This window comes from Hemicordylus capensis, chromosome 5 (genome assembly GCF_027244095.1).
Source record: "Hemicordylus capensis ecotype Gifberg chromosome 5, rHemCap1.1.pri, whole genome shotgun sequence".
Taxonomy (NCBI): domain Eukaryota; kingdom Metazoa; phylum Chordata; class Lepidosauria; order Squamata; family Cordylidae; genus Hemicordylus; species Hemicordylus capensis.
Window position 1 is genome coordinate 204,588,672 of NC_069661.1, and position 21,560 is coordinate 204,610,231.

The 21,560-nt window shown below is 42.4% G+C and overlaps 2 protein-coding genes across 2 annotated transcripts; one reads left to right on the forward strand and one right to left on the reverse strand.

Annotated features, from left to right (window-relative positions):
* The first annotated feature begins 1,118 nt into the window (after window positions 1-1,118).
* MRPL42 (mitochondrial ribosomal protein L42) lies at window positions 1,119-21,408 on the forward strand. Its single transcript, XM_053256529.1, has 6 exons — window positions 1,119-1,246; window positions 8,657-8,816; window positions 15,075-15,138; window positions 16,659-16,743; window positions 19,172-19,335; window positions 21,250-21,408. Exons 2-6 carry the CDS (start codon window positions 8,732-8,734, stop codon window positions 21,293-21,295), a joined length of 444 nt encoding a protein of 147 aa, XP_053112504.1. The 5' UTR covers window positions 1,119-1,246; window positions 8,657-8,731; the 3' UTR covers window positions 21,296-21,408.
* LOC128327583 (uncharacterized) lies at window positions 10,762-13,356 on the reverse strand. Its single transcript, XM_053256523.1, has 2 exons — window positions 12,753-13,356; window positions 10,762-12,539 (listed from the first exon to the last, which is right to left on the reverse strand). The coding sequence occupies exons 1-2, from the start codon at window positions 12,877-12,879 to the stop codon at window positions 11,368-11,370; spliced, it is 1,299 nt and encodes a 432-aa protein (XP_053112498.1). The 5' UTR covers window positions 12,880-13,356; the 3' UTR covers window positions 10,762-11,367.
* Window positions 21,409-21,560: the final 152 nt, after the last annotated feature.

Consider the following 21,560-nt stretch of genomic DNA (forward strand, 5'->3'; position numbering starts at 1 on the left):
ATTAGGCCTGTACAAAGTTTCAGCCAAAGCCATATACTTTGCCCAGCTTCCTGGCACCATGCAGACCAGATACACCAGGCGATGCTGCACTTTCCCCAGCAGTGGTGGAGCTCCTTTAAGAGAAACAGAGACCTGTCGGACAGTTCAAGCCCCTGCACTGTCTTAGAAGGTGCACACAGACTGCTGGATGGTCCTTTCCCCACAGAAGTCTGTGGGAAAGCGCTGAGAAGGACTACACTTCCCAACAGTCCATGTGCACCTTCTAAGATGTGGGGGCTTGAGAGGACTGAGTTTCTCTTGAAGCCCACCCCCCTGTCTGGCTGGAAGAAGCAAGGCTCTTGTAGCCATCAACACAGTGGGAAATGGCTCTTGCACTGAAATTTTCAACCAATGTGGCCCCCACTTGAAAAACAGTGAAAATCATTGCTTGGAATCAAGTCAAAGGTGACTGGGGTGTGTGTGTGTGTGTGTGTGTGTGTGTGTGTGTGTGTGCTGTGCCTTGAATTGTAGTGCAACAGAAGGGATTCTGTATGTTTTTGCCATAGTGCCACAGGGATGAAAAAGGTGCATTTGCTGAGAGTCCTGCTGCTTCTTAACAATTCTTAACAACAAACGCATATTTATATACCGCTTTTTTTACAAAGTTCTCAAAGCGGTTTACATAGAGAAGGCAATAATAAATTAATTAGAGAGATCCCCGTCCCCAAAGGGCTCACAGTCGAAAAAGAAACATAAAGTAGACACCAGCAGCAGGCACTGGAAGGATGCTGTGCTGGGGCTTGATGGTGCCAGTTGCACAATTTCTCCCCTCTGTTGTCTCTCGGGTTACCTCACTGCTACTGTAGCCTACCGCAGTCTCCGCATCTCTTGAATTCAACATCATCTGTCCACAAATGTTGATCAACCCGAGCACATAAAGAAGCAACTGTTGTAGGTGCAACTGTAGATTAAAAGTTGTTTCCGCTGCCCACCCGGGTTCCCGCACATTAATCGCGCCTTGACATGCAGAAGTTTAGCGCGCAAAGCTTTTCTTCTCTCCCTTTTATTTGTGTATTAGGAATACACACAGATACCATTCAATCAATAATTAGGCGGCCTTCTCAGTCAGATATTCTTACCCAGACTACATTTCCCAGAGCCCTTTGGACGCGACCGGAAGTTGGCTTGTGCGTTCCTTTTCGCCGTAGAGGAAACGTTGCTGTTCTCGCAGGACAAGATGGTTCGGCTGCCGTGTTGATTGGAGCAGGTAACGGCCACCTTTTAAAATATATATTCATTTCCCCTGAGTTAGACGCTCGTCCGCCTAACCCCGCTCAGTGTAGAGAACGGGGATGTTCTCCCAAGAAGAAAAGGACCGCGTGGCTCAAGAGGAAGGAAGGCGCGTTGGTGACTTCCTGGCTCAGAATCCTTCTCTCCCTCCCATCAGTTAGGCAAGGGCGAAACTTGTCCCAAGGGTGGCTTTCTGGCTTCCAGTCCAGCTCAGTTCTTTTCCGAGGTCATGTTACTTTAGCAAAGCGTGCAGTGTGTCCAAAACACGAGAGGTTTCTCCCGCCTGAGGAAGGAAAGCTGGAGCGAAAGCGTCACCCGGTGCAGAGAATGCCCTGGTCGTGTAGCTGGGAACTTAATGTAGTGAGTCTCCTTATGTAAACAAGAAGGAAGCGACAAAAGGAGGCTCGCCTTCTGTGTTCCCACTAAGGCGTGCACGTGTGCTCTCACACATTCTTTGATGTCCGCTCCGTTAATTTTAGATCCCGCTCAGGTTGAATCTGGAAGGTCCCACTCTGAAGGCATGTCCACTCACACTGCCTTGATACTGCTGCCCAGAACAAAGCTCATTCCGCAAACAGACGAAAAAAAATTAGAGAGAATGCTGCTCACCTTTGACATTGCGTGCTGTTAGGGGTGTTGGTTAGAGAGAACGCCATGATCGTGCTGGTTTCTTTGTAGCTGAACTAGAAAGAGATGCCTTGGGGGGCTCCTGTTAAGAACTTCTTGAGCAAAGATGGTGTCAAGCTGTCACACCCTGCCCTAAAAAGAAAGCTCTGGCTATGTGTTCTAGGGTTCTGACACCTGGGAATCTGTGTCCAGAGTTTGCAGTTGTTTAAATTCTGTGTTGAAAGTTGGCTGACTTGAGTGGCTAGTGAGCAGTGGGACATAATTCTCAGTGAAGATGCATGAGAGTGTGCTGTAAAAGTGTGTGCGTGAGTGAAGATTAGTTGTCTAGAATGAGTTTGAGAGTATGAGGCACATATAGCATAAACCGCCTTGGGGTTGTTTTTAGCGAAAAGCGGTATAGAAATCTAACAATAAATAAATAAAATAAATAAAATAATTTTACTCATATTGACAGTCCTTGTGAAATAAAGGTAACTATATATTAAGTGGAGCTTATTGTGTAAAGGTTATCTCCCGAATTCCCTAAATATGGTTGCAGCCTTGCCAGTGAGACCACAAAGATTACTAGCCCGCAACATATTTTAGTAGCCCATCTGTAAACCAGTGTAAGCCCTTGGTGGCACACCCACCACTGGGGAGTCGAGGAATTCTCATTCAGTTTCATTGCCTGCTCACCAGGATACAACTTATATTTGTACAATAAGTGGCTGTTTATGATGCATAGTTTGGGTAATTTGGGCTGCAGTGCTTTGCACACTTAGCTGGAAGTGAGTACCATTTAACTCAGTGGGACTTGCTTCTGAGTAGATATGCATAAGATTGGGCTGTTAGGCTGCACCCCTAAATACACTTACCAGAAAGTAAGTCCAGTTTGAGTGAATTTACTTCTAAGGAAACATGCTTAGGGCCTTCTGAACTTCTGAGGAAGCATGTTTAGGATTGCACCATTGCTTAAATTTTAAAAGATAACCTGATTTTTAAAGCCAGATTAGAGACCTGGGTATAATCCTTGGAACCCATGAGAACCAATTTTCTATCATTAGTTATAAAGTGGGTTCAAAGAGCCAGCATGAGAGTGCTGGACTAGGACTGGGGAGACCCGAGTTCAAATCCCCATTCAGCCATGATACTTGCTGGGTGACTCTGGGCCAGTCACTTCTCTCTCAGCCTAACCTACTTCACAGGGTTGATGTGAGGAGAAACCTAAGTATGTAGTACCCTGCTCTGGGCTCCTTGCAGAAAGAGCAGGATATAAAATATAAAATTATAAGGATAATAATAAAGTAGCTCTCTGCGGTCAGTGGTGCACCTAGATAATTTTGGAGCCTGGACCTAAAGGCTTTTGGAGGCCCCCCTGCTGCGAGTTAAGCATCATTTTTTAACATGTAGGTTCTTGAGGACACAAACCATACCGTCCAGGACAGACTAAAGATGATTTGGGGGGGCCCAGGGGCTGTGGAGTCCCTGGACTTTGGCCCCGAAGTCCAGGGGTAAGAGCGCCTCTATTTGCAGAAGAAAAATATAAACATAGATTGATTGCCTCATATTTTGTTGGAATTGGGTGAGAAACCATATCAAAACCTTCTCCATGATGGCAAAGAGATTATACTTCTCTGCCACCATATCTTCATAGTAATGTCTGCAGATGTTTTGTGAATGGTAAAAGGGGTAGGCTTGTGCCCAAAATGTTTCGGAGGCCATTATCAAGGCCTCCGAAATGTTTCGGCACTGGGGGCAGTTTCGGCGCCGAAATGCCGACGGGGGTAGCATTTTAAGGGTGGGGGAAGGTGTACTCACCCCTCCCGCCGCATTTCCCCCACCGGCGCACTGTCGTTTTGAAGCCCCTCGGGGCGCCAGCGTTTCTTCCGTCGGCCGAAAGTCGCGAGCGCCCGTCGTGCATGTGCGCGCACATGGCAGAAGGGCGCGCACACATGATGGGAGCACGCGCGTGCGCATCTTCCGGCCGACAGGGGAAACGGGGCGGCAGGGAGGAACGCTGCCGCCCCGAGGGGCTTCAAAATGACAGCGCGCCGGCAGGGGAAATGCGGCAGGAGGGGTGAGTACACCCTCCCCCGCCCCTAAAGTGCTACCCCCCGTCGGCACCGAAGATCTTTGTGCACATCCCTAAAAAGGGGCTTGCTTTATTCAATTTTGGGTCCTGTGATAATCCAAGGCAACTTTTAGTAGCTCATTGTGACTTGGTTAAATGTTCCTTGCTAACTGGGTAAAGGAGGCATCCTTTTAAAGTGATGGTTCTTGGCTCTTGCTGTTCAGCCCAGCATAGTGTCTCCACAGTGACTGTTACTGTTGTCTCCTTTGTAGGTTGGTTTTTGTGTTTAAGCTTGTGAGCCCTTTTGGGATGGGCAGCCATATTCCTCATACCTTTTTGCTGTGTTCACAAGTTCACTTTGAGAACGTGTTTAATTGAAAGATGGTGTATATATATTTTTAATAAGCACTTTGTGGACAGTTTTTTCCTTTGAATTCTACATTGGATGTGGTACAATTGCTGTATGTTCCCCTAGATTCTTTGTCTCTATTGGATGTACTTTGGCTTTTGCAGCCAAAGTATTAGAAGTGTGACCTATTAGTTGTATGTTTATCCTTAATCATTGTGCTGATAATTTCTGGCTAGTAGAGATTGACAGATTGGGTCTGAGGAGTGGTGAAGGCCTTGTTAAGAGTTGGGGTACTGTTACTTTAAAGGTAGTGGTTGTGAGATAACTTCTGGGAGGGATCCCTTAGCAAGTTATCACTTAGCAAGCTATCAGTCAGTTACTAAACTCTCATGTTTGGACAAGGTGCCCAAATGTATGGCAGCAACAAGTATTCCTGGATGATGATGATTCATTTCATTCTGGTTTCGTAGGCTCAGGATGGAAATTGTTTTGGTCACCCTAGTTGATTATCATCTTCACCAGGAAAAGGGAGAAATGGGTCTCTCATTATGATGATATCCTCCTTGATTGCTTGTTTGAGTTAGGAATTGAAGGCACTGCATTGTGATGGCAATGAGATGATATCAGAAGGTGGTTCTGGGTGACCTCGGCTTCAGTACTTGGTATTTGTATTAAGTGTGCCATGAGATTCCACATGAAACTGCTTGGGGCAGCTATTTGGGATTTGGGAGGCGGTAACATTGATACTTACTTATCTGCAAGGTGACTTGTACAAAGGTATCAATTTCAGCAGGGATGGGCTTCCACATGCAGGTCTTCTACTTAAAATAAAAGTCTCTTGCTTCCCTTGATATCTATTATGGAAAGCCTTGATGGCAGTTAGACTCCTCACAGGAGGGCACATGATGGAATTGGCCTCTCTCCTCCCCAGTGTCCGTGGTGGTTCTTTCTGACTGCTCTGGTGGTGGCGCAAAGAGCAAGTCCCTGGAAGCGTGGGGGCCTATGAGCTGGAGCACTCACCAAAGATTGGCCCATGAAGGCTGAGCCCTCACAAGGATGATTATTGTATTTACCTGAATCCAAGACTAGGTTTCCCCCCAAATTATTTCATGTTAGAAATCAGGGGGTCATCTTAAATTCAGTCCTCTTCATTTTGGGTAAACAAGGGTATAACCTGTATTTATTTTTTTAAAGGGCTTGTCTTAAATTCGGTTGTCATGTATTTGGGTAAATATGGGTAAGCAAGGATGATTGACTGATGAATAAAGGAAGTATGCACTTAGTTCATTCTCTCTAGGACCCAGCAACTGACTGCAAAGCCTTGCTTCCTGTGACTAGCCAGTCACAGACTGCAGGCTGCAGAGCATGGCATTCTTGTGGAGGGGAAGGATCACAGCTGAAGTCGGATTCTGTGAGTGAGTGTGTGTGTCAAGGTTTAGAAGAGAGGCCAAAGAATCTTGAACAGTAAGCTTTCAGTTCTAATATTCCCGAACTGCGTCTTTTCAGTGTAGCAGACTGAGATCCCATTTAATGTAGTTTAATTGGACCCATTTGTAGCCTGCACAGGCTGCCCTTCACTATTTGAAGTAGAGCTGGCTTCATCTAACCGAACTGTCTAATCATATGCATATCTACTCAGAAGTAAATGCTACTAAGCATAGAGGAACTTGCTCCTAGGTAAGTGTAGATAGGAGGCTATAGAAATTGAATAAATAAATATTTCAGAGTATGCAAATACCCTGTGTATGGAGATGTCCCAAACTCAGAGGATGTAAACACACCTCTGAAAAATTAAGAAACATCTCTCTAATGGGAAAGGGAACAGGAGGCAGAACACAACAGAAATAGAGATATACTCTGCTCCTCATCTCTCTTTCTAAAGATTACTGTTTTCCTCCAGTTCTTGCCTTTTCCCCAGGATTGCCCTACCTTGAATCAGGTCGTAGTGGTCACCTTAGGCAGTAGATTTGCCCTGCAACCCACAATCTGCCCCCTGTTGCCTCTTTCTTCGTAGGGAAAAGTTAGTTGAACATCAGCTACCCTAGTGACTGACTGTATTCTCCTCCTGCGAGAGTGAGGAGGAGGAAAAGGTGGGGCGGGGGACTTGGTTAGATCAGTCACCACTAAGTAGTGGGTAAGGAGTCTTACCCTGAGGCTCTGTGCTTAACCTTAGTGCTATCCTTTTCAGGATGGCCACACACCCAGCCACATCTCCTGGCAGCCACAAAAAGGGAAGAGATCCTCAACACACCACAGGCTCACATGAGTGAGTGAGTTTATTACTCTCAGAACAATGTTGAGAAAAAGACAATTGAATGATGTAGTGTTCCCTCTAACAGGGATACCCAGATGTTGTTGACTACAACTCCCACAATCCCCAAGCAAAATCCATTGTAGCTGGGGATTCTGGGAGTTGTAGTCAACAACATCTGGGAATCCCTGGATTGATGTGTGGTTATGCAACATTAATTACATCTCAACTGGCTTGAGCCATCACACTTTAGAAATTGTTTTGGGGCCCTGCCTATAAGCACCTGCCACCTCACACTGACTACTCTGAGAACTAAGCAGATAATGCCTAGGGAAGGAGGATTGGGCCGCTCCTGCCATGAAGGTAGGTCTTCCCATACACAGCTGATATTAGCCAACTTTGTTTCTTTTTCAGATAAGGGTACAGAAGTACACTTATCTGTACCTTGTGCCCAGGTTTGCTGTTAAAATGAATGCAGGTATAGTTTTTCCAAGCCACCTAATGGCGCAGCAGGGAAATGACCTGATTAGCAAACCAGAGGTTGCCCGTTCAAATTCCCACTGGTACCTATATCGGGCAGCAGCGATATAGGAAGATGCTGAAAGGCATTATCTCAGACTGCGTGGGAGATGGCAATGGTAAACCCCTCCTGCATTCTACCAAAGACAACCACAGGGCTCTGTGGTTGCCAGGAGTCGGCAGCACACTTTACCTTTACCCTACAGTCATTCCACAAAAACATATATAATAACCAGTGTTCCCTATATAGCATACACATGTGTGTGCACACAAGTTCTTTTAATAACTGCTCAGGTTGAATCGGGCAGGTCCCATTCTGAATGCATGTGTGCTCACAAACTGCCTTCATATTGTCACCCAGAACGAAACTTATTCTGTGCACAGATGATAAAAATTAGAGGGAACACTGATTATAACATAATGTCTAAATAGGGCTGCAGTTATTCACACATGGTCAACACATGAACAGTAGCACACTTCCTTATCTGTACTTGGCAGTTGATGGGGCCCGTAACCAGGTTCACTTTTTAAATGAACACACGTGCAGTCATACAAAAGCATGAATGTGTACAGCCTCCTGTACACACACATTATGTAATGTCTGAATAGGGCTTTGTTTGTGCATTACAATAGCCAGGACATTAACACAGAGCTGCTGCTTAAAGATCTTTCTTGGCTCCAGTGAGGTTCTGGACACAAGTCAAAGTATCAATGCAGATCTTACCATCCTTTATGCCTGGGACTACAACTCATGAAGGACCACCTTGTATCTACCCACTTGCTGAGATGGTCATCTCTAGTTACACAAGTAGTAGCCAAAGAGAGCTGGTCTTGTGGTAGCAAGCATGACTTGTCTCCTTAGCTAAGCTGGGTTCAGCTAACCTGGTTGCATATGAAATGGAGGCTAGAAGTGTGAGAACTGTAAGAGTGGATGGAGCCGCTCTGGGAAGAGCATCTAGGTTCCAAGTTCCTTCCCTGGCATCTCCAAGAGAGATTCCTGCCTGCAGCCTTGGAGAAGCCGCTGCCAGTCTGTGTAGATAATACAGAGTGAGATGGACCTATGGTCTGACTCAGTATATGGCAGCTTCCTATGTTCCTATGACAGTGCTTTTGTGGTGGTGCCGCCCAGAGAATTTTGCTTATCTGTTCTCTTCTACTTTGGATGCCAATCTAAGTCAATTTTATTTGGGAAGAGTACAACATCCTCTACTGTTTTGCTGTTCTAATTTTTATCTGATATTTAGTTCTGAGTTATTTTGTTTTTGTCTGACTGTATCTTGTTAGCTTCCTTAGGTAATTGGTGTAGAAACACAAGACAGAAATATTTTAATATTTCTTTTAAAAAAAAGAATTTATTTTTCTATTCTGGAATGTCTCAGTCCAATCATGGAACTATGGATAGCTTTGGGGACTGAGGCTAAAAAACCTCCCACCTGTAGAATTGGATTAATTAATTTCATATTGAGGTAAAGATGCTGAACAGTTAAATGCTAAATAAAGAATTGGGAATTTATTTTTAAAACTGGGCAATGTTATATGTAAATTGTACACTTAATATGTAACTTTTGACTAATATGCTATTGACACACAGCTATGAAACCTGGACTGAACAATACGGCTTCCCTCTGAATACCTCCTTGAAGTGTCATCTGTATTATCTGCTAGCATGGCAATAGCATTGGGAAGGACTGCATTGTCCACTTGTGTGTGGATGCGTTTTGCTGCTTTCACCAGGCAAGCTCTGGAAACTGGTAAACACTCTGCATATTGTCCTATTAGAGACTAGGAATATGCCCACTGGTTTGGCAAGAGAGCAGGAACCTGTATGTCATAGGGATGCCCCTGAAGTTCCATAACAGACAAGCATCTGGTGGGACAAAGGCCCTCTAGTTATCCCCTTATGCAGCACAAGCTTGCTCTGACCAGGTGGTGGCGGCGGCAGCTGCTGCTGTCATGGCCTAGCCATGGTGTAGCTTGGCAACTTTGGCTTGGGTGGCCACTGGGAAGAGAGGAAAATCAGTGTCTCAACCCCAGATAAGCTTGACTGAATCCGGTCAGTTTCAGCAAAGGCAAATGGGTGATACTTGGCTTGTAAGAAGAGAGAAACCTATATCTCTTCCGGCTCAAACCTGGCTACCTGCTATCAGCGTGATGAGATATCCATGCATTCTGCTGAAGAGGAGGAAGAAACAATGCAGCAGCAAAGGAACTTGGGGGAAACTGGCAGATGTAGCAGCTGTGCCTGCTTGGAGAAGGGAAAACGGGAGCCTGTGCTCCCTTTTTATTCTTGCCAATCCCTTCCTCTCGGAGTGCAGAGACCTCAAGTGAGTGCTGCTGAATGGAGTATAAGCAACTTCCCCTTGCCTAATCCACTCCACAAGGGTTTGGAGCCTTCCCTCTCCTCTTTTTTCATTGAGTTCTTGTAAAGGGACACAAGCTGAAACAGAAGGAAGGCTGAGGAGGTGAGAGCACAGCTTTCTTCCTCATCAGCAACTCTCAGTTCAGTGATGTGGCCCAGGATGGTCTCCCTTTTACCATGCATAAGGAAAAAGAAGAGTTCTTAGTTGTTGGGGAAGAATAGATGTTGAGCCCTCCCTGGGAGTACCTCCACATTGGATGCCTAGCCCTGGATCTGTGGACCACATGGGAGATGTAAGGTTTTCAAGGATTAAATGAAAACCTCTTTATCCCACAGTCTCATTCAGGGCACAGTGACAGTTAACGACACTCCATATCCCTTCTGGTTCCCTACTCAAAGCATATTCTTTCGCAACCTGGCAGTGTTCCCTCTAACAGGGATTCCAGATGTTGTTGACTACAGCTCCCAAAATAGCTTTTACTTGGGGATTCTGGGAGCTGTAGTCAACAACATCCAGGAATCCCTGTAACACAGCCTTGCTGGATCAGGCCCAAGGCCCATCTAGTCCAGGATCCCGTTTCACACAGTGGCCCACCAGATGCCGCTGGAAGCCACAGGCAGGAATTGAGGGCATGCCCTCTCTCCTGCTGTTACTCACCTGCAACTGGTACCCAGAGGCACCCCTCCCACAACTGGTACCCAGAGGCACCCCGCCCCCAAGGCTGGAGGTGGCCTACAGCCCTCCGACTAGTAGCCGTCAATAGACCTCTCCTCCATGAAGTTATCCAAGCCCCTCTAAGTTGTCCAACCCATCCAGGTTGTTGTCTGTCACCACATCTCGTGGCAGAGAATTCCACAAGTTGATTATGCGTTGTGTGAAAAAGTACTTCCGTTTGCTGGTCCTAGATTTCCTGGCAATCAGTTTCATGGGATGACCTCTGGTTCTAGTGTTATGGGAGAGGGAGAAGAATGTCTCTCTATCCAATTTCTCCACACCATGCATGACCTCTATCATGTTTCCCTGCAGTCTTTTTTTCTAAACTAAATAGCCCCAGGTGTTGTAGCCAGGGTGGATTTGATTTAAATCAAACTGATTTAATTCACGATTTAAATCACGATTTAAATCACTAGTCAGTAAGGCTTGATTTAAATCATAGTTTTCTACATAAAGACTAATTCTTGCTGGTATAACTTTAATATGTAAATAGATGAAGATTTTTAGAATAACAACTTTTCATATTAGTTTTTTTATCCCCAGTTTAATAGGTTAATCATTCATATTTGGACAACTTTTCTGTTGTACTTAGGAAGGAGAAAAATAATCATTACCTTAATAATAACAATTTAAATAGATTTATTCAACTGAAACAATAACATTACAGCATATGTTATTTGCTTAAACAAACATCCATGTTTGTTAACTAATTTGGCTAAACAAAATATATATATTTTAAGAAACTTAGACTGTCAGCCCAGCCTACACATGAAATACTGTCCTCTGTAGCTCACTCGTCATCTTCATCTTCTTCTTTGTTCATAATCTGGAAAAGAAAAACAAGCTTTCCTGCTTTATCGGGTCCCAAACGATTTCTCAATTTAGAATGAATGAGTCCAAAGGAAGAGAATATTCTTTCAACGCCTGCAGAAGAAGCTACTGCTGTTAAAAGTGAAATCATTACTTGAACAGTCTCTAAATCCAAGTGCTTAAGTGACTTCCACCAGTTCACTGGTGTGACTTTCTTTAAAATATCTTCAGCAAACATATATTTCTTGAATGGTTCCCCCTTAGCTTTGAAGTTTATTATAGTTGGCATTACAGATGGATGATTGCTGGATACCCATGTCATAGCTAACTCCTCTTCCTCAGCACTTAAGTTTTGACCCTGGTACTGGATATGGACAATATTTGCCAAAAAATGAGCTGGAGACAGTACTTGTCCCATTCATTTTTTTAATGCTTGTAATTTAATTCTGTCCATGTGTAGTTCTGTTTTTAAGTGTTCACTCAGTTCCTTCCAAATTTCAACAGCATCAGCAATAAAACAGCTATTTTTCTGTATTTTGTTTAAAGATTCAGAGATGGGTTTCAGGATGCTCAGCATATGTTCAACATTTCTCTTAAGCCCAATGTTGAGGATTTTGGCCGTGACAGTGCCATCTATTTTATCTCGATTTTGTTCACAAACTGTCATCAGAATAGGCCAGTTCTTGATATACTGCTCAAAACAGTCCACCACAGAGTTCCATCTAACATCTTGTAGGAGCGTTAGCTTGGTTCCACCCATCCTTTTCAGAGCTGCTGCAGCAAAGTGATTGTTACGGAAGTATTTAGCAATTTCAACAACATTAGTCTTTATTTCTGGAACACTTAAGTCTTTGGCTAAGAGGTGCAGCAAATGAGCACTGCAACCATATGTTATTAGCTTTGTATTCCCTTCCTGCTCTTCTAAATTTCTTCTCATCTTGGATACATTTGCAGCATTGTCTGTGACCAAACTGCGTACTAGACATTTGAATTTTTGTTCACATGTTATTATAGCTTTTACTGCCACTTCTTGTAAGTATTCTGCTGTGTGTGCATTTCCTGACGTATCAATTGTTTGTGCAAGGAAGACTTTCCCTTCTTCTGTTGTTATACAAGCACATACAATAGGATAATTGTGGACATTACTCCACCCATCAATACTTAGGTTAACAATTCTACCCTCCAGAGCTGTTGCACATTGCTCCATTTCTCTGTCATACACTTTATCCAGCAGTTTCCCTGCAACATCTGCTCTGCTGGGTGGACTGTATCCTGGTCTCAGTGACTGAACCATATTAATGAAATGTGGGTTCTCAGTCAGACGGAAAGAAGAGTTCGTTGCATAAACAAACTGGGCAATTTTTTCATCAATTAACTCTTTTTCTAATCTGCTAGTTTTTATCACAAACTTATCTATGGTGGTTCCAGGAGGGAAGGATTTTTTCTTTCTTTTAGGTGATAGTGATATGTGGCTGTGGGTGTCTGATGATGATGCTAATGAAGCACTATCCTGGATGGATAACTCTGAAACTGTAGAACAGGAGGATGGTGATCTTGAAGGTGGATAGTTTCCAGAATCCATGAATTCCCCTAAACAAAAAAGTCAATGCTGTTATTTTATTGTTTATACAATTTCTGCTTATTGTACACAGCACTGCCCCCAAAGGAATATTTGCTTTTCTTCATAACTGTACCAAATGACAGTAACATGCAGTAATAATAAGAAATATAATTTTGCTCAAACATGACAGTTCAAGGCAGTCTTTAGAAATATTATATGATTCAATAAAAATGTTTACCAACCTGAAGATCCTGCCTGTTCAAATGTGTTTCTTTGGTCATCTTCATCACAGCACTTCTCATGATGTTGCCTCATTCGGGCCACCAGGCCTTGCATTTCTTTGTTGCAGTGTTTGCATTTTGCACGCATGCCTGCCTTACCGATATAGGTAAAGGAACTTCATTAAAATATTGCCAAACTGGGTCTCTTTTACGGCCTGCTGCCATTATAGGTTTTTTCCTCCAAGGAAAGAATGTGATAAACCTCAGGTCATACACACAAAAAGATCCAAAGACTTGTCTGTCTGTGGCTATGCAGTATTGTGCTCAGAAAGTTTCACTTTCATTTTGTACTGCTTGTCTGCTTGCCCCTCCCTCCTCACACTTAGTTTCACTTTCTTCTTGTGCAGATCTATTCCACTCCAAACAATCAGAAAAATATTGTTTCTATTCTATTTCACTGAACTTCTTGAAACTTAGCACTGAAGGGGTTGATTCTGTATTCATAGGTTTGTAGAACAATAGGATTAAGGTCTTTTTCTCAACTCTGTTCATGTCATAACATTTTTGCTGTGAAGAAGAGGCATGTGATCTCTGCTGAGTCAAATTCAGTTTTGAGAACTGCAAAAGTAAACCGAGCATCTGTGATAATATCTTGTAGCCAGAGAAACTGCCCAATAATCTTACAAAAACCTCTGGAAGAGCATGACATTGTGAATGGATTAATGGAATTTATTTACCAAAAAAATTTAACATATACAGCCTTATTCTACATAATTAAAAAACTAATCTTTATTTCATGATGGAATAACCTTTGGATGGTAATATATTTTCCTCAAAAAGCATTTTATTTAAAAAAATCCGATTTAAATAAAAAAAATCAATTTTTTTTGATTTTTTTAAAAAAATCATTGATTTTTATCCACCCTGGTTGTAGCCTATCCTCATGAGAAAGGTGCTTTAGGCCCTTGATCATCTTGATTGCCCTCTTCTGCACCTTTTCCAGTTCTACAATGTCCTTTTTTAGATGTGGTGACCAGAATTGTATGCAGTACTCCAGCTGTAGCCGTACTATAGTTTTATATAAGGGCATTATAATACTAGCAGCTTTATTTTCAGTCCCCTTCCTAATGATCCCTAGCATGGAATTGGCCTTTTTTTTACAGCTGCCATACATAGAGTCGACACTTTCAACGAGCTGTCCACCACGACCACAAGATCCCTCTCGCGGTCAGTCACCGGCAGCTCAGATCCCATCAGCATATACTTGAAGTTGGGGTTCTTCGTCCCAATGTGCATCACTTTACACTTGCCAACATTGAACCACATTTGCCACTTTGTCGCCCACTCACCCAGTTTGGAGAGATCCTTTTGGAGCTCTTCACAATCAGTTATGGATTTCACTTCCAGGAAGAGTTTGGTATCATCTGCAAATTTGGCCACCTCACTGCTTACCCCTTCTTCTCGATCATTTATGAATAAATTAAAAAGCACCGGTCCCATTACAGATCCCTGGGGGACCCCACTTCTTACTTCCCTCCATTGTGAAAACTCTCCATTTATACCTACCCTCTGTTTCCTGTCTTTCAACCAGTTAGCAATCTACACATGTACTTGTCCCCTTATCCCATGACCGCTAAGTTTCCTCAGGAGTCGTTGATGAGGATCTTTGTCAAAAGCTTTTTGGTAGTCCAGGTAGACTATGTCAACTGGATCACCTTGATCCACACACTCATTGACACTCTCAAAGAACTCCAAAAGGTTGGTCAGGCAAGACCAACCTGTTAGAGGGGACACTGCAGCCTGGGTCTTGCCTTTGCCTCATTTCTTGTGTCAGATGCACCTTCAGGCTGAGCACTGGCTTTCCTCCTCTCACTTGTGGAATGACCTGTTGGAGCAGGTACCCAGCATCTTCTTCCTTCTGTCTGGGTGGATAGCTCACCAGTCTCTTCAAAAAAGTTGGGTGAAGGGCATGGTTCCTCCCACTTGCTGACTCCAGGTGTTGGGTGGGTAGCAGGCAGCCTCACCTGGGAGTCTCCCACTGATCCGCTGGCCAAATTAACAATGAGACTGGGTCCCCTTCCTCCACTGTGCAGCCCTGCTCTAGGGAGAGCTCAGTTTGCTTTTCTTTCAAAGCTGTATGGCACCATTGAAGGGCTTGCTGTGTACAGGACTATGAGAAGTGGGATAGTGGAGCTTTCTTCAGATGTGCATCTGAAGAATGTACATCTTCAGATGCACATGTGCATCAGTCCCTAGATCAGAAACGATGGTCACCTTATGCTCATTGTATTCAATCAAACAGTCCTTTGCTGTTTTTTATACTACTGTTCCTTTGATTTTCAGATGCAGCCCGGTGGTATGCTCGCCACAAGTCTACCTATTCTCCTCTTCCTGAAGACTACAATTGGTATTTAATTCACCTTTCTAGTTTAGCTCAACATTCATTGTAAATGTCTGCTGAATACCAAGTGTGATACTAGAATGGTGGCTCTTGAGGGGGAAACATCTTCAGTATACTGATGTGTTGCTGCTATAGTTCTCTTTGATTCATTTTAAGCAGTGCTTTATCGAGTCCAGACATATCCCAACATTTAGCTCAATGTGGTCTTGCTGCCACTGCAACATGAAGCTCTTGATATAGATGTAAAGGCTTGCCTGTCGCTTCTCTCTCCAAGTGACACATAGTGGTTAAGAACAGTAACATACTTTGGTTTATGGAGACATTACAAGGGCATATGAACCACCTCTACATTAAAATGGATAGCATATATCCCATGCCTCAACTTTCTTTGGCTGTAGGAGCCAGCTCAAAAATTTAGGAGCCAGACAATAGACACTAAATTACCAGACTTAGCGACAGACATTGTGAAGTGGGAGAGTAAATGGGCTTAGCTCCTTTATGAGGAACATGGAGCAAACAGAGCTCTCTGGGACAAATAAAGATTTTATTAAATGGCTATACCTCTGAATATCCTAGTTTAGGTGCCATGGTTACATTTCTAGGTATCTTAGCTCCCTGGGGCCTGGGATTTGTCAAGCCTTGATATATCCCATTGATTTTAGCAGCTGGATTTTATCCTAAGTGTTCTCACAATCCAATAGGCTTATCACTTGTATCCTCTTCTTGCTGTTGGTGTTAAGGAAGTGAATTTGTTGAAATACTTGTGTGCATTGCAACCGTTCTGATGTTTGATAGAAGAAACCATACATGGCCATGTAACTGTTCCTGACAAGTATGCAGATGGTAAACTTACTTTGCAATCACTTTCATAAAGAACATGGGTGCGTCTAACAAAGCTCAATATCCTCTTAACACCACTTCCCTTTCATCTGATTGGATGCCTCATTGTTTTGGACTTGCTAGTGAAGTATTTGCTCTTTTCAAATGTTCCAATTTTTTGGCAATATTGATTTTTAGCATTTTTATGTCTTTTCTCCAATACTGCAAACAAAAAATGCTGTAACAGATTTATGGAAAATAGATATTAAAAATGCAGGCCTCTTACTATTGAATCAGGAGAACCTCTATGCTCTTTGCTTGGTATTTGCTTGGTACCCCTGCTAACTGGGCAAAGAGGCACCTTTTACCATGGTGATTCTCTTTATTTAGCAGGGGGAGAGTAACTGGCCCTATCCACCCCCAGCACAGTACTTCCAGTGACTGTTGCTGGTGTGTGTCTTAGGTTTCTTTTTAGAATGTGAGCCCTTTGGGGACAGGGAACCATCTTATTTGTTATTTCTCTTTGTAAACCGCCCTGAGCCATTTTTGGAAGGGTGGTATAGAAATTGAATAATAATTATTATTATTATTAATTAGGATCTTTTAAAAATGTTTGGTCAATAAGTCTATGAAAGTACTTTCTTCCGTGTCATCTCTTCAAAATGGCAAAACATTCTGGAGTGTAATGGTTTTGTTTTTTGTTTTAGCAAAGTGGGACTTGCTATGACATCGGATAACAAGACGATTGTTTGCTATCACCCTTCAGTGGACTTTCCATATGAACACACAAGAGTATGTGAATCTATATAAATGTAGCTTCTTGCTCATATCTGGAAAACAGCTAGTCTTCTACATATATTTTTGAGAATTATCCTTGAGAATGAATGAATTTAAAATGAACAGAATGCTTGTGCTAGAATCTTAATTTTAATAGCTTAAACTGGTGATTTGATCACTGAGAAGAAAGTGTCCTTGACAACAGATGCATCATTATCAATGAAATACTGTAGCTTTGATTCCTATTCAAGACTGCCACCCTCCATGCACCTCTTTATCTTGTTGTCCTTTCCCTTCCCACGGTGGGCAAAAGCTATCCAGATCATGTCCTTCTCTTAACGCTGTGGCTTCAAACACAGATTTATGTCTGTTATTCCTTCGTAGCAAATAAAATGAAGGCACTGACATTCTCATCCTATAGCCTATACTAGATGAACAAGAGGAAGCCAGGAATTCGAAAGAGATAGCCAAATATTTTCTGGTTCAGGAAACATTTGTCAAAGTAGTTGCTCAAATGGGAAAGTGAAGTAAATGAGAGAAGTGGGTAGAATGGAATGTGGGGGGGGGGGACTTTTCAGGTATAGAGAGCAGCATGGAGATGGGAGAAGGAGCAGAAGACTAATGGGACCAGTGGCTGATTAGCTGGTTTGGAGCAGAAGCATCTTGCCTCTTGTGCTTCGTCATGGCTAGAATCCACAGTGCTGACCTTAACTATGTCCAGTGGGATTTTTAAAATTATTTTTTTGCCTTTGGTCTGCCTTTCCCCGGTATATCACAAATTGAAATCCCCTTGAACTTTAAAATTGGCTTGCTGTGTAATAGAGGTTGGCTGACTAGTTTTAGAAATAAAGCAAGGGTTGTGTGCTGGACTAATTGAATGGTTCTCTGGATTCCAGCCCACATTCTTGACTCAAGTTCAGTTTATTCATTATACCCTCTAAATCTGTCTCAGCACTGCTGCCTCATTTCTGGGGAAAGCTCTTAGATGCACATGTAAATGTTTTAGACCATCAGAGGGCGGGGTGGGGGGGGGAAGGCTCCGACTTGGCAATGAGCATGCAGGAAGGGCATGGTGGCCATTCAAAGAGACCAGAAGTTCATCGGGGGGGCGGAATGGTGGTGGATAGTTCGGTACAAAATGTCAAGATTGTGTAGCAGTAATTAAGACAGGTTTCATGCATGCAATTATTAGGAAAAGGATTGATAAATTTGCATGTATTATAATGCTTTTATGGTGCAGCTGCATTTGGAATGTTCTGTGTAGTACCAATTGTCTCATTGTAAAACATGTGAAAAGGGACAACCAGAATGGATTTGGTAAAGGGGTTAGAACACCTTCCCTATGAAGAAAGCTGTATAAAGTTGTGCATGGCATGGAGAAAACAAAGATTATCACTCTCCCATAACACTAAAGCTTTATTGGTAATGAAGATGATTGGCAAGAGATTTCAAACAAAAGAGAACAAAATACTGCATATTCTTGTGTGAATGACTATACATGCGTTGGTTTAAAAAGTGAACCTTACTACAGGGCAAAGATAGGAAGTATTCTACTCTATGTGCATTGAACATAATGGGAATAAGTGTTCATGCTTAGAGATCTGTGCTTCCATACACAGACTGTATGTACATTGACTTTAATGTGTGAATGGGCTAGAATGTGGTCCTGGCTAACAGCTTTTATGGCTTTAAAGTTAGACTAGATAAATTCATGGGGCATCATTACTATAATCAATGGGACCTCCAGATTCAGAGGCCATATGCATCTAAATACCAATTTCTGTGGGGTGCTTAAGGTTCCTTAAGGTCCTCCAAGGTTCCTTACAATTCTGACATTCTGTGTAGCAGGATTAACTCTAAAGTAGGTAGAGTTCACTCTAAAGTATTTGTAGACAGCAGTAAGTTGGGTTTCTTCTGTGATTTTAACCAATTTCATACCATGGGGAAGGTTGTTGCCTTCATGCCCTGCTGGTGAACTTCCTGGAAGCATTTGCCCAACCACTGTAAAAAAACAGGAAGCTGGACCAGATTGATAAGAATACCGCAGAAGGATTATACTTCTGTGCTAATACTCTAAAAACTGTTTTAATTGTTTTAATAATGGTTTTATGTTGTTTTTAGTTTTCAATTTTAACAGTTAATTGATTTTACTGTGTTTAATGTAAACCACCCTGAGCCATTTTTGGAAGGGTGGTACAGAAATCAAATAAATAAATACTTCACATGCTTGTTCTTGGGGTATTGCATTTGGTTACTCACTGCCCAGCTCTCCAGTTGATATATTTTAAAAATTCAAGTTGTGTGTTTTGTAGTCTTTCAGCTGTTTAAGAAATGTACTATATTGTAAAACCATGCATGGGTTTATGGCTTCTCCTTTGAAAGAGCAAAACACTTTTTTCTAGTTTGAATTTGATGGCATTTGGGGGTTGTTTGTGTTTGACAGCCAGTTCCTCCACTAGATCCAGTGGATTATAAGGAGGAGACGCATGATCAAGTGCTGAAATCAAGATTGGAAGCGAAGGAGCTCAAGAACAAGAAGGGTCCTACAATAGAGGAACTTAGTAAAATGTTTTATACCACAAAACATCGGTGGTATCCTGTGGGACAGTAAGTACTTTCTGAAGGTATTTCCTTGTGTGGGAAGGATGCTGTGGAAACCAGAGTAAATGTAATATGCTAACATCACTAGCATGCTTTGTACATTTTTGAAGTATAAAGCAAAATCTGATACCAATATCATTCATGCACACTACACAAACTCCTATAGCTATTACATTGTTTTCTATTTGATAGTGCAAGAAAAAAAAGTTTTTTTACTCCATTGTCAACTAAGAATGTTAATACTCATTTGATTAAAACTTGAGACCACAGACAATTCTTAGATCTAAAAATAATAGCTTTTACAGCTTCATCTTGACTGAGAGAAAATTGTGAGAATGCATTTGTGTTGGAGATCTTGTAGCATCAGCATCATAATTAACGAACATGCTCCCTGCTCTTCATCAGCTTGACCACCTAGTTCACGCACACCCCTTCTCACAGAAGACACAGCTTCTTTTTGGAGACTACCCTCTTCTCATAGAAGACAGGGCAGTTGCCAGTAGTTCTGCGGTTCTGCAATGAGTAATGGGGGCTGCCCTCCACATCCTCCATAATGTAGGCTCCTCTTAAATAAGGCTGTGCTCTACAAGCACGATTGTTATCTTATGCAAGCCTTGAAGCCCTTTTTACCACCAGGCTGCATTATGGAGGCTATTTCTTCTCCCTTCAGTGTAGGAAATAGCCTGCCTTGCGTACAGCCTCTATTACAAGCTCTTTAATAAACAGAGATGTGTCCTAGAGGCTGTAGGATGTGCTGTTCTTACCTCTCAGTAGTTCTAAGACAGGAAATAAAATGGATATTTGCATGGTTGCCTGAGGAACCAATTTCTTCTTTTCCATAAGCAACCAAGCTAGTGGCTGATGCAACCCTGTTGTGACAGCAATATGATGTCAGCTCTCTCTTGTCAGTGGTAGAAGAAGGAATTGAATGTATTCAAATCTTGCTCTGCTTGTTGTGCACAAAGCCTACTTCAGAACTGACCATGAGTGCTTTGAAGTTTGGTTCCGCAACTGCAAGGTCACCATAATTTAACCAAGAAATCAGGGCATGGCAAGAGAGAAATAAGGGACTGTAGAAATAACTACTTGAGCCTAATATGGTGTGCTGAACCTAGGATTGGGTGTGCAGCCTTGAAGGAAATCTTGTCCCTTTGCTGCTGGAAGCCTGATCTTTCCTTGTGCCAGAACTGGCTGACATCCAGTCTAGTGTTGCGCTAATGCAACAAGTTGCATATACTTAAGATGTTTGTGAAGTTGCTAGTGCAAGACCTTCTCCAGGACACGCACAAGGTTGTGCAACTTGTTGACATCTTCTGCTAGTGCAAGAACTAATTGGCAACACTAGTGTAATGTTCTTTGTGCAATGTCCTTGTATGACATTCTTGTGCTATCACAACAGCTAGTGCAACACCAGTCTGCATGTAAGTTAGTATGAGGAGCTCTTGTATGACTTACATATTTCTAAAACTTATATCCCACCTAATCTTAAGTAATGCAGAAGCATTCATACTGCTAGACTCTTAGAATAGTCATAAATCACAAAAGCAGGCAGTAATCCATACAAAATCCAGAAGGTTAACCAACTCCAAAGGCATTGCAGCCAGGCAGGTTTCCCTCTGAAGGTTGGTGCTGGTTCTGAAAAGTCCTGCTATAATTAAACATCTGCCCAACTTCAGTCAGTGGGGGCCCACAGATGTACTTCTCAGATGTAGGAGACTTCAAACCTTTCTAAATCTCCTTGAGATGTCTGAATTATTAGCATGAATAGGAAGCAAACTCGTATAACATTTGACAACTTGTGCACAGGTTTGTTAAGAATAATTGTAGTCACAATGTCTATCCATGGTTTTAAGTATTTAATGACTTAATCTGTCAAACTGCAAACAAGTTTTAATTATACGTTAATATTTTTGCTTCAAGGTACCACACGAGACGCAAGAAAACAAACACCCCTAAAGAGAGATGAACTTCATTGTTTTGTTTCATCATTACTATGATGGAAAATAACCCCTGAACAAATGAGCTTCTTCAAACGTGTGTGTATATTGTATGGTCAATTAAAGTACTTTTCTACGAAAACTTGCTTCATGATTTAATCCTTTTCTGAATGCTAGTTGATTTGCCATGATGCCTAATTTAGAACACAAGGATTCAAACATGTTGCTGATGTGTTAGCATAGATATATTAGAAAAAATAGTTGGGCTTTGCAGCTGACAGAGCAGTCGTGTTA